The sequence below is a fragment of the Furipterus horrens genome, unplaced genomic scaffold (genome assembly GCF_987537825.1).
Source record: "Furipterus horrens unplaced genomic scaffold, mFurHor1.1.pri manual_scaffold_10, whole genome shotgun sequence".
Lineage (NCBI taxonomy): Eukaryota > Metazoa > Chordata > Mammalia > Chiroptera > Furipteridae > Furipterus > Furipterus horrens.
Genome location: NW_028327180.1, coordinates 38,347,772 through 38,364,776, shown reverse-complemented (window position 1 = coordinate 38,364,776; position 17,005 = coordinate 38,347,772). Strand labels below are relative to the sequence as shown.

Sequence of the window (17,005 nt, the reverse complement as noted above, 5' to 3'; positions counted from 1 at the left end):
ACATTGTTTTCCTTTTATGCAGCCCAACTGGCCAACTTTCAGAAGCCTCCGCTGGCATCCAGTTCTTTCTCTTCTGGTAAGCAGCGGCTCAGGTCGGCTTATCCAGTAGGCTGGGAGTGGCGCTCGTCCCAGCTATGAGAGCTATGTACGGAATTCAGAGGGATTGCCAACATTTTTATGTCTCCTTGTCATTGCTTCCTGTGCAACTGGAAAATACCTCTGAGGGTAGAGATGGCATCATAGGCCCACAGAGGAGCTGCGTCAGCTCTCTCAGGTCTCTGGGGGACTCCAGCCCCGGCCCAGCGCCTGAGTGGGTTTTTGTCCCCCCAGCTGGGACACTTTCGGCAGGTTCGAGCTTCGCTGGATGCCGAGGGTGTGTGTCAGGGAGGCAGGGAGCAGAATCATTTTCTTGGCAGCCCTGGAGCTCCCAGTTCCCTGCAGGGGTTGTTGTCTGCATCTTGGCTTTGTATCCTAGGACACCCAAGGGGGTGTTGGGCACCTGTTTGCTATGCATCCCCCTATGGGCATTCAGGACGCACAGTCCAGTGTCTTGGCAAGACTCAGAGTCCAAATGACATCTTAGAGCCAACTCTGCCTGAGCCTGTCCTGCAGCCTTATGGTGTGCCTGTTACTTCATCCTACTCACCAAGACAGAAGCAGGACTCAGCCACCACAGAACCCCAGAGGAGAAAGGGGACAGAAATATGACCTTGAGAAGTCCTCACGGACCCTCCACGTCATGCAGAGGTGACAGTGCTTTTCAAGGAATATCAGGTTTCTCAAGCACATTCAGGTGGCCCTGTCAGAAGCTGGCAGGAAAGTCTGCTCTAGTCTTTGGGAAAAAATGTCCAAGACTCAGAGAGGCTGGCATTACTTACAAACCACTAGACAGGAGGCATGAAGCTAAGGCTTTTTGTTATTAAATATCACTCAGTTTTCTCTGACCCTGGTGGCCGCAGGACTGCCCGAGACCCAGCACCTCGTATTCATGCAATTTTTAATTCCATTTCTGCAACTTGATAGCTGGGTGATTTGGAATAAATCACTGCCTGCTCTGAGCCTCCATTTCCAAGGCTGCAAAATAAAGTTAGGACAGAGCAAAAACCCTCAGCTTCAGAGTGGTCGGAGGAACTGGCAGCCCTCCGTGCCTTTGGGGGTGACGCATGTGATCATTGTCTTGATTGTGGTAATAGTTTCACAGGTGTGTGCACATGTCCACAGTCCTCAAATTTAGGTTTCCAAATGTTTAGTTTATTGCATATTGGTTATATTAATATGACATTAAGCTCTTGTAAAAAATTGTATTTATATATCTTAATAGATATGTAGATATATACATATATATATATAAAACAAATAGAGATGGAATGCCTTTCTAACAGAATTTTATGGAAACTAAGGTTCACTGTAGCAGCAGTGCAGGGAGAGGCCAGTGGACTGAGGAGACATCGGGACAACTGGATTTGGGTGCGTCACGCTGGCCCTGGACCAGTTGTGGCACATGGAGATGAATAGTTATTTTTTTCAGATGCTGACTTCATCTTTTCCTGTATGTAAAGTGACTCAGTTCAAATAAGAGGTCACTAGCAAACTCCTAGAGTAATACTGAGGACTCCAATCACTGGACTCGAATAGTGTAATAAAAAAAATAGTATTATGAAATTTGTAAGGCAGACACATAGAACATGGTCTGTGGCCACACTGGTTGGGGATGACTATGTGACAACCTGGCAGGAGTTGATGGCTCATGATTCACGTGTGTTCCACAGGCTTTTCACTCCTGTTTTCCATAGAACTTTCTCATTATCCCAACAGCTGCCTTTCCTTCCTCACTTTTGTTTTCAGTCCTTTTCAAATGTCCTACTTTTTCATCTGGGATCATTTTTCTCTAATATCCTCTCATTTTACCTTTGATAAGGCAGACTGGCTGGTGAGAAAGTCTGTTTTTGTTTGTCTGAAAATGTCTTTATCTCTTCTCCTAATTTTTAAAATTTATTTCCAGCAGGTCTAGAATTTTCACTAGAATTTTCCACCTAACTGTTGCCCCCTTTTTCCTCTGGCAAGCTTATGCTTGTTTGTTTATAATTAACTGATTTCATTAAGATATAACTCATATTCAGTAAAATGAACAGATTTTAACTATACAGTTTAATGTATTTTGACAAATATATACACCTGTGCACAGCAACACCTCAATTAAGCTATAGAACATTCTACCCTGGCCGGGTAGCTCAGTTGATTAGAGCACTGTCCCAATACACCAAGGCTGCAGGTTCGATCCCTGGTCAGGGCACATACAGGAAACAACCAAGGAATGCACGACTAAGTGGAACAACAAGTTGACGTTTCTCTCTTTCTCCCTTCCTCTCTGTCTCTCAAATCAATTTAAAAAAAAAAAAAAAAACTTTTAAAAGAAATCTTTAAAAAAGATGTAGAACACTTTTAACACCTGTCTTCTTTTGCTTGACAAAATACTTCTGACATTCACACATGTGGCTCCCTCTACCAGGACACTGTTCTTTCTCATTGTGTAGTCATATTCCGCGGTATAAACGACTACAGCTATTCATTGTCTTGTTGACAGGCATTCGGATTGTTTCCCGTTTTTGCTATTATAAGTATAAAGATGTACAAACATCTTGTACAAGTCCTTTTGTGGAAATATGTTTTTATTTATCTTGGGTAAATCCCTTGGAGTGGAATTGCCGGATCGTAGGTAAAGTATATTTGTAGCCTTATAAGAAACTGCTAAACTATTTGCCAGAGTGATTGTACTATTTCACACTCCTATCAGTAATGTGTGAAACTCCCAGCATTTCTACATCCTCCCCAATACTCAATGTTTTTGGCCTTTTTAATTTTTGCCACTCCAGTAGTTATACGAAGCAGCCTGTCCTGGTGATTTTCATTTCTCTTGCACCAAAGACTAATCTTTGAGCACCTTTCCCATGTGCTTACTAAGATATTTCTCCTGCCTGAGGTTGCAGGGCTTCTTGAATCTGTGGCTTGAGGCCTTTTTTTAATCAGTCATTATCTATTCAAAAATTTCTTCTACCCCATTCTCCCTTTTCTCCTTCCAGATTTCCAGTTACCTGTGCATCAGACCTCATTGCGTGCTCTACATCCCTGCCTTCTCTGCTATGGTCTCTTCCCCTTTTTTCCTCCATGTTTCATTCTGGATATTTCCCCCCTGAACTATCTTCTAGTGCACTAATTTTCTCTTTAGTTGTCTTTAATGATACTATTTCTTTCATTGTTGTTATTTTTACAACATAACATATTCCCAAAGAGTATTTCCCATAGTAAGGTTTTAAAAATAGAAAGTAAAAATAAGTATTCTTTGGAACTATATTCAAGGATTGACAGATTTTGGGGGAGAAACACTTTATATATAATATATATATTCAGGACAAAAACAGCCATTATAAAAAGTATAAAAATAGACATAAAGATACGAACAGCATATTTTGGTTGAAAGTTCAGAGATTCTTTTCTGTTTCCTCTTTGCTTCAAAAGCTATTAATAATTTTGAAGCAGAGTGTATTGTTGCACTTTTGATTTTTTTTGTTGTACAGTTAATAAACCCAAGAGTCTGGATGACTGGTCATCATCTATTTGGCCGCCCCATGCATTCTTTTCTTCCTCTTTGGTTAATAAGTTTTCCTCGACTCGAGTATGATAGAACTGGGGTTGCCTGATACAACAGAGCTATCTAGATTTTCAACAAGAGAGTTACAAATATTTTGCATTTTCCAAATTCAGTAAATGTAATGCAGACCTCTGCTTCCATATGATAAGGATTTCCACTTTTCTAAAATCCTTTGTCCTTTGTCACAGTTACGTTTTCTACCAGTCTCAGTGTGGCTTCTTCTTTATATTCCTAGTATAGGAGTTTTGTTCAGTTAGATTTTAGGTGTTCTGAATGATGGTTTTTCTGTATTGAGTTGTAATTTTGATGTGGTTGTGAGAGGTTCCAAGTACCATGTTTACCTGCATCACCATCTTGACTGGAACTCCCCATTGGTTGTGTTCTTACATTTTTAGATATTAGCACTTTCTACATGTCCATGGGTTCTTTGTTCTAGTTTTCAATTCACTGCTAGAATTTCCATCTCACCTATGTATCTGTTTGAACAATTATTTTAAAGTCTCAATCAGCTCCCATGCATAGAACCCTGGAGTCTGTATTGCCTGTTACTGTATTGTCTGTTACTTCTGCTGATTTGTGTTCGTGTGGTCTTGTCTCCTTGTGTGCCTGGTTATTTCTCATTGTGTGCTACACATTGTGATTGCTGACTTGTTTGTGGAAATCACTTAAAGCCTAAGATGATGATGTTTTTCACCAGAGAGGATTTATGTGTCTACTTCCACCCAGCATCTAGGGCTGCTAGCCACCTACGGTCACCTTAACCCAATATCAGACTCTGAGATTATTCAGCACTGCGCTACAGTTGCTGTCTGGGCCTGTCCACTTCCTGCGGACCCTAACTCTCAGAGTGTTGCACTTAGTTGTCCCAGCTCACAGCAAGAGAGGTTGACCAAGCTCTCTCCCCTTAGAAGACCCTGGGTCTCAGCCTCCCTTTGTACCTCTAGCCTTGTGAGGCTAACAGAGGTGTCACTCAGCCTCTCAGCAAACCCTCCCCTCATGAAGAGGTAACCTCAGAAGCCAGGCTGTTGGGCTTCTATCCACTCCCCCCACGCCACCCCCACAGACCCTGACTGGAAATTCTTCACCATCTTAATAGCCCTCCAGTGCCTTCAAGCAGGTGTTTCTCTGTTCTTTCCAGCTTATCTGGTTGCCTTCAGAGGAACCTGCCCATGTTAGCCAACCCACTGTTGCGCAAACTGAAATCCGCAGATAAAGATTTTTATCTGAAGTCCAGGTGGTTTAGGAGAAGGCTCTGAGTGTAGATCGTCCTGATCTTAGAGCCACGGAATGACAAACTGGGACCCGTTCTCAGCTTTTAGAACAACCCGGTTTGTTCTGGTTGGAGAAGCTAAGACCCAGGCCAGGGCAGACCCAGGTTCCCATGTCCAGACATGCCCTGCATGTTGTATCTTCAGGAACCACATCCGCATTTGTCCTGTGGAATGAGGCCCTGGAAATGGCCCTACTTCTTCTTGATACTTCAGGAGAATTTTCCAACTCTGGGGCATGAGAGGCTAAAATGCATCTAAGAGCATCCAAAAATGACGTGGAAGTGACTTGGGCGGGACTATCATCATGGACTCTGGGAACTCATAGCAAGCTTAAAGGAGCCTAGTGGTACCTTACCTTGTGGCTCAGAAGGGGAAGGGAGTTGCACGCTCTAAGTCAGACAACATGCAAATGGATGCACAATTTCTGGCTCTCCCACTAAATTCATCCACTCTTACTTTTAATATGATCAACTTCAAACTCTGCCCAGGTCTCCCCTGGGCCAGGTCCTCTTTGTGATACCCTGGCCCATGCAGCCCCTGGACAGATGAGGGGGGCGTAGCCATCTTGGTGGAGCAAGCTCTTTGAGGAGCAGGATTCCCAATGGCTTCCAGCAAACTGGCCCTTCCACATTTGCTGGGCACAGTGTCCAGGTCACCTTGCCTTTTGTTCTCTCTCTGCAACAGCTGTATTTATATTTGGCAGTTGCTGCAGGTCTCTGAAAGAGGTCCCCTCTCCATCGCTGCAGGTGGGACCCGGTTTGCCAGCAGGGAGGGGGTGTCGCTCTAAGCACTCCAGCAGAGGTCAGAGAGGGGAGGCAACTTACCCAAAGCCACACAGCTTTGGGGTTGGGGCAGATTCAGATCTGCTGTTTTCCATGGGGACTGCACCTTCCACTTCTCTGCTCTTGTCCCCTTCAAATGTGTCGTTGGTTGAGTCGAGTGGAAGCTCTGGCCTTGTGTGACTGCTAAGAAAACTAAACCCCTTTTTAAAAAACACTTCTGTATTCTTTCAGAACTATGTCGATTCAAGCTGAACCATTTCAGTTCCAAAAAATTTGCCTAAATAAGCCTCTTTTGGCTGTAGATTTTCTTCTGATAAAGGAGTTCCATAAAGGCCTTAAATTCTGCCCCCAGGGAACACTAGGGGTGTCTGGGGATATCTGTGTTTGTCACAACCGAGGGAGCTCCTGGCATTGAGGAGGTGGGGCCACGAATGTTGCTCAACACCCCACAGTGCCCAGGACAGTCCCCTACAAAGAGTGACCCAGCCTCAGTGTCAGCAGTGCCCAAGGGAGAAACTGTTCTAAACTAGGTGTTTTCCCATTTTGCCATCCTTGCAGTTTCCACTGAAGGAAGTCCAACTATCTCCATGGTTTTGCTTAATCCTGTGCATTGAAGCCTCATGTCTCAGCTCAGGTCTATAATATTTGGGGGGTGACTAGCCTCCCTTTTATCACAGCTTCACAATGCTTACCGGGGGTTAGAGGAGGCAGCCTCATCATCCTTGTAGAAGCCAGATTCAACCTGGTGTGACTTCCCAGCCCTTCACTGGGAGGCCAGCCCAGGACTGGTGGTGTCTGTCAAGGTTCTATTTTTAGGCTAACCTCACCCCAAGTCTTGTCCTCAGGCTCACCAGGCCTGAACCAGCCTGTCTGCAGAGTTAAGAACATGACCACTGCCAACAGCTCTGGCCACCGTGCCCCTCCCTCCTGGAGCAGCCTGCTCCACGCTGGCCCCCACCCCCCAGTTTTCCAAGGCTCTGCCAACTTCTGGGGCCTTTGGAGGCTCTGCTGGGTGGGCCAGGTCAGGTGTCTGCTTCATCATGTGCCTCCTGTGGAGAGGCAGCTGGTGAGGAGTGTTCCCCAACCTGACTCAGCATGCTGCCTGTTCTGCTGGCCTTGGTCTCACCCTGGAGGGCACAGTTGGTCCATGAGTCAGTGACTGGCTGTCATAACAGCCAGGACAAGGACTTCAGTCTGCTGCATGGGCTGTGGTGACACAGCCAGTGCCAGGATCTCGACATGTTGGCACTCTCTCTCACACACACACACACACAAAAGCATGCCCACGTGTATCATATATGCATGCACTCAAGCTGACATGTGTACACACAAATATATACAAGCAATCATGCCCACATACACAGATGCACACGGTACACACATGTATGTGTGTATACTCATTGACACATGTGCACATGCACATAACTCACACATACACATGTGTACATGCACAGGCATACATTGACATAAACATACACTGACACATGCACCTCTCTGGCTGGTCTCTGGGGCTGGGTCATCACCAGCACAGAGGGGGCCTCTCAGGGCCACTTGCTCAGAGGGGAGACCACAGCTGGGGTGGCTGCATGAGGTGGCCGGGGGTCCTGGTGGACACACTGGACATTGAACAGAACCCTAGGCCTTCCAAAAAAACACTCCTGGGGCCACCCCATTTGTTCTCTGTACACATCTATATTTAGTGCTGAGTAATTTAGGTATTTTTGAGCTGAACCAGGGCGGTTTTCTCTGAGTTGGATGTTTCGTGGCTACTTTGAAGCTATCTGCTGACTCAGGGCTCGGGAAGCCCACACGTGGGCCCTGTGCGCCCAGGGCAGACTCACTTGGGCCTCTTCTGACCCCAAAGGGGCTGGATGTCTGCTGGACTCAGGGAGCAGGCCGTATGGAGGGAATTTTTTTTTTAATTGAAACTTTGACCGAGATCACTGTAGATTCACATGCAGTTGTAATAAATGAGAGAGAAATTCCTGTATCATTCACTCTATTTACCCCAATGGTAGTATTTTGTCAAAGCCCCTGGTCAATATCACAACCAGGATGTTGGTGTTGATACAGCCCACCGACCTTTTCAGATTTCTGCAGATTTACAGTGTGTATGAAGTTCTATGCAAGTTTATCACCTGGGCAGGCGCATGGATCCTCCACCAGTCAAGATGTTCCCCATTTCCAGTACCACGGGACCTTCATGTCACCTTTTTCCCCCAGGCCCCCACCAACCCCAGCCCCCAGCAACTACCCAGCATTCTTTCATTCTCACAATCTTGTCATCTCAAAAATAACCCATAAATGGCATCGTTCAGCATGTAACCTCTGGGGCTTTTTTTTACTCAGGAGAACTCCCTGGAGCACCATCCAAGATGTGTTTGTCAACAGTCCATTCCTTTTGATTGCCAAATAAGAAGTTTTTTGGAAATCTGCCTTTGATTTTCTGCAGCAACCTGGCCCTACTGACTACCAAGCAGACAGGGATACAGTGTATGGTGACAGAAACACAGAGCGCTACTTAGTTACCTGGTTAGATGTCTGCCTGGCGGGGTGGGGGCTTCCTAGGACTCTTGAACTTGGGTTCTGCACCCTCTATCCACCCCACCCCTCTGGCATCCTGGGCGCTGTGGGGGTTGAGCATTCCTGACCCCCACCTTACCCTTTCAATGCCAGGAGCACACCCAGTGTTCCAGGTAATGACACCAAGTGGGGGGAAAGTTACATACCTTATGCTTGTGTTTATATAAACTTCTCCGAATGACAGACATGTGGAGAACCTCTCAGTGGTTGCCAGGGATGGAGGTGGGTTAGAGGGACCTGGGTGTGGCTGTCTAAGGGCCGTAGGAGGGACACTGGGGGTGAAAATGTCCTGTGTCTTCCCTGCATCATAGTCACCACCCAGGTTGTGATCTCACTACAGTTCTGCCAGATGTCATCCTTGGGGGAAACGGCAAAGTGCACACACAGCCTCTGTCATTTCCCACAACTGCATGTGAATCAACAGGCATGTCAAATTTTAAATTTTGATTTAAAATAAATTACTAAAAATATCGTGGAAGGAACATAAAAACCATCTCAAGTAAGAACAAAGCAGGAATTGTTGGCCTGATAAAGGGTGAGCCTTCTTTTGGGTGAGGGAGCAGATGGAGAGGCTCTCTGATCCCCTAAACTGTGACATGTGACACACAATTCCTAAGGGTGCTGGGGAGGCAGGCCCACAGGGATTTGGTGCAGAAAAAACAGGATGCAATTTCATGTTTTGGATCTGGATTAGCTGAAGGTCTACCTGGGGTGGGGGAGGATTTATCAGGAATCATCCACCCACATGAAGTAGGTTACTCCAAGCACACCATCCACACAGATGTTAGGGTTCCCCAACATTTGTGCCCACTTGGAACCTCAGAGTGGGGCCTTATCTGGAAATAGAGTTGTTGCAGATTACTTAGTTAAGGCGAAGTCACACTGAGCCCAGTGGCTGGTGTCCTTATAAGAAAATGAAAATATGGACACAGACACAGGCCATATGGCAGCCGTGGCAGAGATGAGGGTGATGCAGCCACACCAAAGGGACTCCCAGGACCTGAGAGAGACAGTAAGGATCCCCACCCCCGGAGGCCTCTGAGGGAGCACGGCCCTGCATTACAGTCTCTAGCAGCCACTGTCCTGGACTTTCTGACAAATCTCTCCCCTGTGACTGTCCCATCAAGTCACCCCAAAGCCACGGCGCAGCAGGAAAGAGCCAGCACTTCTTGCTCCTGCCCTAAGCTGAGCAGCTGGGTGCGAAAGCCCCGATCATTTGCTAGCTGGTCCCAGAGACAGCTGGGCTTCAGGTGTGGGGTGAGTGGGGAGAAAGCATTGAAGTCTGAACCGGGCACCCATGTGCACATGAATGCCATTAGCTCGATTCTCAGAACTACGCAGGGCATGTGGCAAGACATTCTCTGTGAGGTTTTGCAGAACAAACGAACGGACAAATGAAGGAATGAAATAGCCCCAGCCCTCCAGAAAGGAGGGGATAGGCCCAAGACCTACAGTGTATGGTGTCCCCAGTGATCTGCCTCAGAGACAGGGAGTCCCAACCAGGGATGATCTGCCCCTCAAGGGAGACTGAGCCATGTCTGGTAACAAATGCAGTCATCATGAGTGGGGGTGCTCCTGGCACCAAGAGGGTGGAGCCAGGGGTGCTGCTAAACACTTTTCAGTGCCCAGGATGGCGTCACCCCAGAGAGTGACCCAGCCCCACCTCCAGAGTCCCTGGGACAAGGGTACGGGTCAGAGAAAACTGGTGCTTTTTCTCTGCCAAGTCCCTCATCTGGAGCCAACCAGTAGCCAATGCTGTGGTTTCATGAACTCTCCTGGGGACCTTCAGTGGTCACAGCCAGCCACCAGCCACAGGAGGGAACTGTGGGAGAAGAGGGGTTCAGCCAGGCCTCCCACATCTGACCTGAGGACACACAACGTGGCTATGGGGTGGTGGGGCAATTGGCCAGAGGGCTCCCAGAGGTGGGGGCATCCTGCCTCTCTGTCCTCGGCTGCGTGTGGTCCTGGGGCCCCCTGAGCTGGCTCACGCTATCTGTTCCTCCCCACAGCTCTCTGGACAACGGGGCCCAGAGCTGATGGCAGACGATGTCAGCCACTAACAACATCGCCCAGGCCCGGAAACTGGTGGAGCAGCTCCGCATCGAAGCCGGGATCCAGCGAATCAAGGTGAGCAGGGCAGCAGAGGAAAAGGAAGAGCCCGTGGCTCAGAGTGGCTCCCTGTGCAGGAGGACGGGCTGTGCTGCAGCTGTGCCTCTCACTGCGCAGCCACGGGCCACTCAGCCTTTCTGAGCCTCAGTTTCCTCAGCAGAAAGACACAGCTGATGTAAAGCTGCTTCGTGGGTTGTGATGATCCCATGTGCCATAGTGGTTTATAAAATTGACCTCCCCCTAGCCTTCGGGATCCTTCCCTGGAAGCCCCAGTGAGAGCCACCTCTGGCCCCATCAAAGGACCAGCACGAGGCAGGCACTTTCTCCCTCTTCTGTTCCCTCATCCCCATCGTTACAGCAGATGCAGGAAGGATAGAGACAGAGCTTCTCACCGCCTGCTTTCTTCACCTCTGTGCTCTGTGAAGTTTTCGAAATAAGCATGTTTGCTTTTCATGCTAAATAAAGAAAAAAGACAAGCAGTTTCTGTTCACAGATACTTAACCCATCAGGGACCAGGAACACACAAAGCAAAATAAAATAGCACATCATTGCACCATCAGCTCTACAGAGATTTAAGAAAAAAAAAAAGTTTGCATAACATCAAGTTAACTACTTATAGTGCACAATTCAGTGGCATCGAGTGCATTCACAGTGTTGTGCAGCCATCACCTCTGTCTAGTTCAGAATATTACATCACCCCAAAAAGACTCCCCATCTCCCTTAGCAAACCCCCCTCCCCAGCCCCTGAAAACCACTAACCTACTTTATGTCTCTGTGGACTTACCTGTTCTGGACATTTCACATGAATGGAATCACACACTGTGTGGCCCTCTGTGTCTGGCTTCTCTCACTGAGCACCATGTGTTCAAGGTCCATTCACCTTGCAGTGAGTGTCAGTGCTTCACTCCTTTGCCTGGCTGAGTAATATTCCATTGTGAGGGTGGGCACGTTGTGTTTATGTAGATGGATTTTAAGTCCATGAGGGTACATCAGGACAACACCCAGGGCACACATTTCTTTCTTTCCAAGGACATGGACCAATGGCTGGTCATAGCTGCTTATACGAGAAAGTGCCTGGCACTTTCAAAGGAAACTTCTCACCAAACCCATCTCCCTTTTCAAAGGACAATGATGCCTCCAAGGGGCTGTTTCCTGCCCCAGACCTCAGCTTGTAGATAGTCGGGTGAGGACCAGGGAGTCTCATTGAGAAGGCTCTGGTGCTTTACGCTTCTAGATTATACCTGCTCCAGCTACCCTCTGGGCTAATCAAGGGTGCTTCAGAGAAACAGAGCCAACAGGATGTGTGTATATAGTTAGAGAGAGAGAGATGTATTTTAAGGAATTGGCTCATGCCATCATGGGACCTGGAAAATCTGAAGTCTGCAGGACGGGCCAGCAGGCTGAAGATCCAGGGAAAGTCGGTGTGCAGCTCGAGTCCCAAGGCCACCTGGAGGCAGATTCTCTTCTTTGCAGGGACCTCAGTCTGTTCTCTTAAGGCCTTCCACTGATTAGATGGAGCCCACCCACATCGTAGAGGCTGATATACTGTACTCAAAGCCGACCAATTTAATTGTTAGTATTATCTAGAAAGTACCTTCCTAGAGACATTCTGGGTGCCATGGCCTAGCCAAGCAGAAGCACAAAATCAACTATCAACCCATGTATTTGTTCAGACTCGCTTTCCTGAGCACCTGTCACGTCCCAGTCCCTACTGGTCACAGAAATTCATTAGGAAGGGATGGCCCAGCCAGGCGCAGACAGACTCACACCTGACGGCCAGGCAGTGGAAGAGTGGGAAATGGTTTTGATGGGCCCCTGGGCCTCCACCAGCCAGTTAGGGTGGGGGAGGGCTGCTGGGGGGGGGGGTAGTGCCTCCCAGGAGGTGGCTGAATGTTCCAGAACTCTGCACATTCAAAGCATTCCTTCAGGCTGAAGAAAGAGAAGGGCCTGGTTGAAGTGGTTTTTCTTTGTGAGCGGTGCCAGCTCCCAGCCCTGGCGGAGCCGTGATTCATCCCACCCGTTTGATGTTCAGGAGCAGCCCCCAGCCGCCCCTTTGAAAGTCAGGCAGAGGGGAGTCAGGACGTGACCCACTCTCTCTTCAGTCCCGCCTGAGGTTTTGCATCCCCCCAAAAACAACGATCAGCACCACAGAGCATCAGCCTGCCTGAAAGGCTCACCCAGCCATGGCCTGGCAGAGGAGAGGTACCCCTTGGCCTGGATGTGTAGCAGTATGGTGGCCCTGGCACTGTGGGCAGAGCCTTCCTGTCAAAGCCAGGGATGGGTGGGGGTTGAGGGGGCACAAGCTGGAGCCACAGCCTCAGCTATTTTAGGACCCGGTGACTATTTTTGTCGTCTGGGAGGAGTACTTTCCAAATAGGACTCTAGAAACCAAGCTCCATCTGCGCATCAAAGGCAGCCATCCCACAAGCGACTGGCGTGCTCACGACAGTGGCAATTGTCGCTGTCTGAGGGCAGGAGCATCCCGCACCCCAGGACGAGATTGGGACGTCCTTGGTGTTCTAGTGTGCCATGTCACAGACACTGCCACTGCTTTACAAAGCGTGGTCTCTTTCCCCACCACCTCAGCTCCTGCACGCCTTATGGGGGGGGGGGGGCTAAGAAAGGGAGCCCTGTGGACAGACATTGCCCGCCCCTGGGATGGAATCCAGGGGCCCACGGACATGTCCTGTTTGCCCCTGCCAAGTATGCCTGTAGCCTAGTTCCCAAGCCCTGCTGGGCAAGCAGAGTGGGACAGCCACTAGCACCCCCAAATGCATGACCAGGAGGAACGAAGCACGTAGTGACCCTCAGCTTCCCAGATGCTAAATGCCATGTTTTCCCCATGCCGGCTTCCCTTCTCCCTCCTCTCTTGGGGACTCTGATGCAGGGTGTCCTGAGAGTCATTGCCCTCGCTGGGTCACTGGACCCCAGTGGGTTCAGACTGCACAGAAAGGAAAGGCAGACAGGCTCACCTTATGCCTCTCGATTGTGCCAATGTCCAGTCAGAAGTCTTCCTGTTCTGTCCTTTCTTGGGCAGGACAGTCATAGACTGACTCCTAAAGAGGCTGCATCTCATTCTGACCTTTTCTGTGTGAAGTCTGGGCCTCTCCCGCTGAAGGAGGCTCAGTCCTTCTTTTTAAAATCTTTTAAAAATTGTAGTAAAATACACATAACAAAATATATCATTAGTGATCTTTAGTATGTTCAGTGTTTGCAGTCATCACCTGTGTCCAATTTCAAATCATTTCATCACCACAAAAAAGAAACCTCACCCCATCAGGAGGTACCCCCCAGCCCCTGCCTACCATGAATCCACTCTGTCTCTAGATGTGCCTGTTCTGGACATGTCACATAAATGGAATCACACACCTCTGTGTCTGGCTTCTCTCACTGAGAGTCATGTGTTCAAGGTCCATCCATGTTGTAGTAATTGTCTGAGCTTCACTCCTTTACATGGCTGAGTAATATTCTAGCATGTGGAGGGACACACTGTGTTTATCATTAGCTGATGCATGTTGGGCAATAATCACCTTTTGGTTGTTGTGAATGTGCTGCTGTGGACACACATGTATCAGCCTCTTACCTTTTCTCTCTCATCCTTGTGCCCACACTCAGGTCTCCAAAGCCTCATCAGAACTCATGAGTTACTGTGAGCAGCACGCCCGGAATGACCCGCTGCTGGTCGGTGTCCCCGCCTCTGAGAACCCCTTCAAGGACAAGAAGCCTTGTGTCATTCTATAGCTTGGTTTTCCCGTGTTCGTTTTCTCTCTCTCTCTGTCTCTCTCTGTCTCTCTCTGTCTCTCTGTCTCTCTCTCTCTCTCTCTCTCTCTCTCTCTCTCTCTCTCTCTCTCTTTCTCCTCTCTCTCCTCTCTCCCCCCTCCCCTTCTTTCTCTCTGTCAGGGCATCATTCAGTATGTAGTTGAAGCAAAGCATTTTGCATCCCTGATACTTCTAATGCCAAAAGAAGTGTAAAACATTGCCACTGCCTGGATGGGGTAAAATGCACCCGCTGGTAATGACGGGTTTTCAGACTGAACAGAATAGCCCTCAGGGCCTGGCCAAAAGGTGGCTGCTGGCTACACAGCGACTTCCAGTGAGGAAGGACTGAGCTGTCTGGACAATGTGGTCACCATCTTTTACGCTCTCACCTGCCCTTTGAGCTGTGGCCCAGAGATGGTCAGAGGAAGGGAAGGGAAAGGAAGGGGGTGCTGGCTGCTGGCCCCAGGTGACCTGGGCAGCCTGGCGGCTGGCCATTCTCACACAGTTGGCCAGTTGTAAAAATACGTCTGCTACAGTGCTTTTCTTCTTTTTTTAAGCAGAGTGAAATTTGGTGGTGGTGGTGGGGGTGCATAACGAACATTTTGGGAAATATTGTTTTGTTTAAAAAATTGTAATTCTCTACTGCTAAAATCAGATTTTGGTGGCTGGACGCATGGCCAAGCTGTACTGTGCAATAACGCACAGGTGGATTTTAGGGGCCAGGAGGGGCTTTGCCTAGGAAATGCATCCTGTGTCGCCAAGTATCACCCTACTGTATGGCATGTGTCACTACACAGCCATGCATGACCCTGCCCTTTCCTGGGGATCCCACCCATCACAGAAACAGATTTTCAACAACTTGCCTGGTCCCTGGAATAGCCAGCTGGGTTTTATTTTGTTTTTGAGCACATGGCATTGATGTGGGCAATTAGAAGCTATGATCATACTCGGTCATATGTCCCTTCAGGGGGTTTTGTCTTGGTTTGGTTCTTCTCTCCACTTTCACTTATAGCCATGGCCATTGTTCAAACAGACTGCATCCTGGTGGGCAGGGCCACCTGACGCCTGGTGTGAAAAGGTGTTAAATGGTCTGGAAGTAGCTGGAAGGCCTCAGAGGCTCTCTGTTTGCTTTTGTGCCCCTTAGACCCAGAACTCTGGCTGGAGGAAGCGAGAGGCATATGAATACAGATCATCACTCTTCCCAACAGCCTTGGAAATTTGATATGTCATGGAGTCAGGTTGGGGGCAAGGGGCCTTTTTTAAAATTACTTTTCCCTTTATTATGTCATTGACAGTTAAAGAAACAAGAGAATGGGGCCAAATGTACCTCCCTCCCCTCTGCCAGTGCCACCGTAGCTGCCAAGGCCCCATAAAGCCCTGAACTCAGGGGTCCCGTCTGTCCTGTCATGAGGCAGGAGGCAAACTGTGGGAAGAAACCAGCCCAGCTCTGCCCCTGTGGCCCAAATGAACGTCAGAGTCTGAGGCCCACGCCAGCAGCATCCTGGACAGCTGCCAGGCCCAGGCCCTCACCTCACAGCCTGGGCCAATGCTCAGACCTTGCCAGAGCTAAGAAGGCTCTAGTAGGTGACCCTCTGTCCAGCTCCCACAGGGTACAGGCTGGCAGGCTGAGTTTTCTCCCAAGCACCCAGCTCTCCTCAGCCGGTCTGGGAGCACCAGGGGCTTTGGGGAGCCCGGCACCTCCAGACCTGTAGTTGGACGGGGAAAGCCATGAAGGCTTCCAGGCTGAAGCCACTTTTCAGTGGGCAGGGAGCCCGTGCCAACCCGAGCCTCTCTCACTGTCCCCAGCAGGATGGAACAAAACCCTCTTCCAGGGCCCAGTGGGAATTAACCTGAGAGGGCAGGGAGCAGGTGACAGAGCAAGGCTCTGTGACAGAAGCCTTAATCCCTTGAGCCTGCATCAGATCCTTGCATGCCCACCCTTCCAGTGTCCCCCACTGTCCAGCCATGTAGAAGAAGGAAGGAGGTCCTGATTTCAGCATCAGGAACCCCCAGGGGCCCAGGCCTCACCTCTCTCTCCACTCTCTGCTTTGCCAGCCATTCCAAGCCCAGCCCCACCATGTATCCCCCACCCAAGTGACTCTGGAGAAGCCAGCAGGAAGCAAGGTCCAGGACCCCTAGCTGAGGGAGGTGGGGTTGAAGCCGAGTTCATCAGCTTTGTGGCCTGCTATGGGCTCAGCCTGGCAGTGTGTTCCCCAGCTCTGAAACGAGCTCCATTCTGGGCCTGGGGAGGCTTCTGAGTCAGAAAGCCCAAGGATGGAGTGGTCTGGGTAAACTGAGGCCAGCAAGGGTGAGGACAGTCAGTTTCCCACCTCATTGCCGCACCTGCTCAGCTGCCTATTCCAGGTGCCCACGGCCTCCAGACCTCAGGAAGGTGACAATCAACCGAAGTCCCACTGTGGTTTTCTTTACAGCTGGGGGGGGGGGGGGAACCTTTTCTTTTCCCCATTTAAAGTAAAACTCACTGTCCATAGTGTAAACCTAAAGCATCAGTGTTCTCACAACAACGTGTGCTGCTTGTGCATTCCTGGCACAAGTATCCACCATGGAAACATGGTTTTCTAGAGTTTGGGGACTGGAAGTGCCCCATGCATTAGGGAGTTGGTGGTGGTGACAGCACAGGCCTTGGGAAACCAGCATCTAACCATGTCATGGCGGAAAAAATTGAAGACACAGACACAGAAGGCTGGCATGGAGGTGCAAAGTCTCCCTGTCTTCTGCAGTCTGGTTCAGTGTCACTAATGGCCTGACCTGCCTGGCCCCAACTCTGGGAAGGAGCTAGAACACGCATCCGTGCCCCATCCTCCCAAAGGTGACTCCTAGGCCAAGAATGA

General features: G+C 49.2%; 1 protein-coding gene across 4 annotated transcripts in view; it reads left to right on the top strand.

Annotated features, from left to right (window-relative positions):
• GNG7 (G protein subunit gamma 7) overlaps positions 1-16,231 on the top strand; it is a 117,528-nt gene extending 101,297 nt beyond the window's left edge. For all 4 annotated transcript variants that reach the window (XM_090289235.1, XM_090289234.1, XM_090289237.1 and 1 more), the window contains 2 exons: positions 10,295-10,412; positions 14,010-16,231. In XM_090289235.1, coding sequence (XP_090145361.1) covers positions 10,332-10,412; positions 14,010-14,135 — 207 coding nt within the window. In that variant the 5' untranslated portion in view covers positions 10,295-10,331 and the 3' untranslated portion in view covers positions 14,136-16,231. The remainder of the gene's footprint in view (positions 1-10,294; positions 10,413-14,009) is intronic.
• Positions 16,232-17,005: the final 774 nt, after the last annotated feature.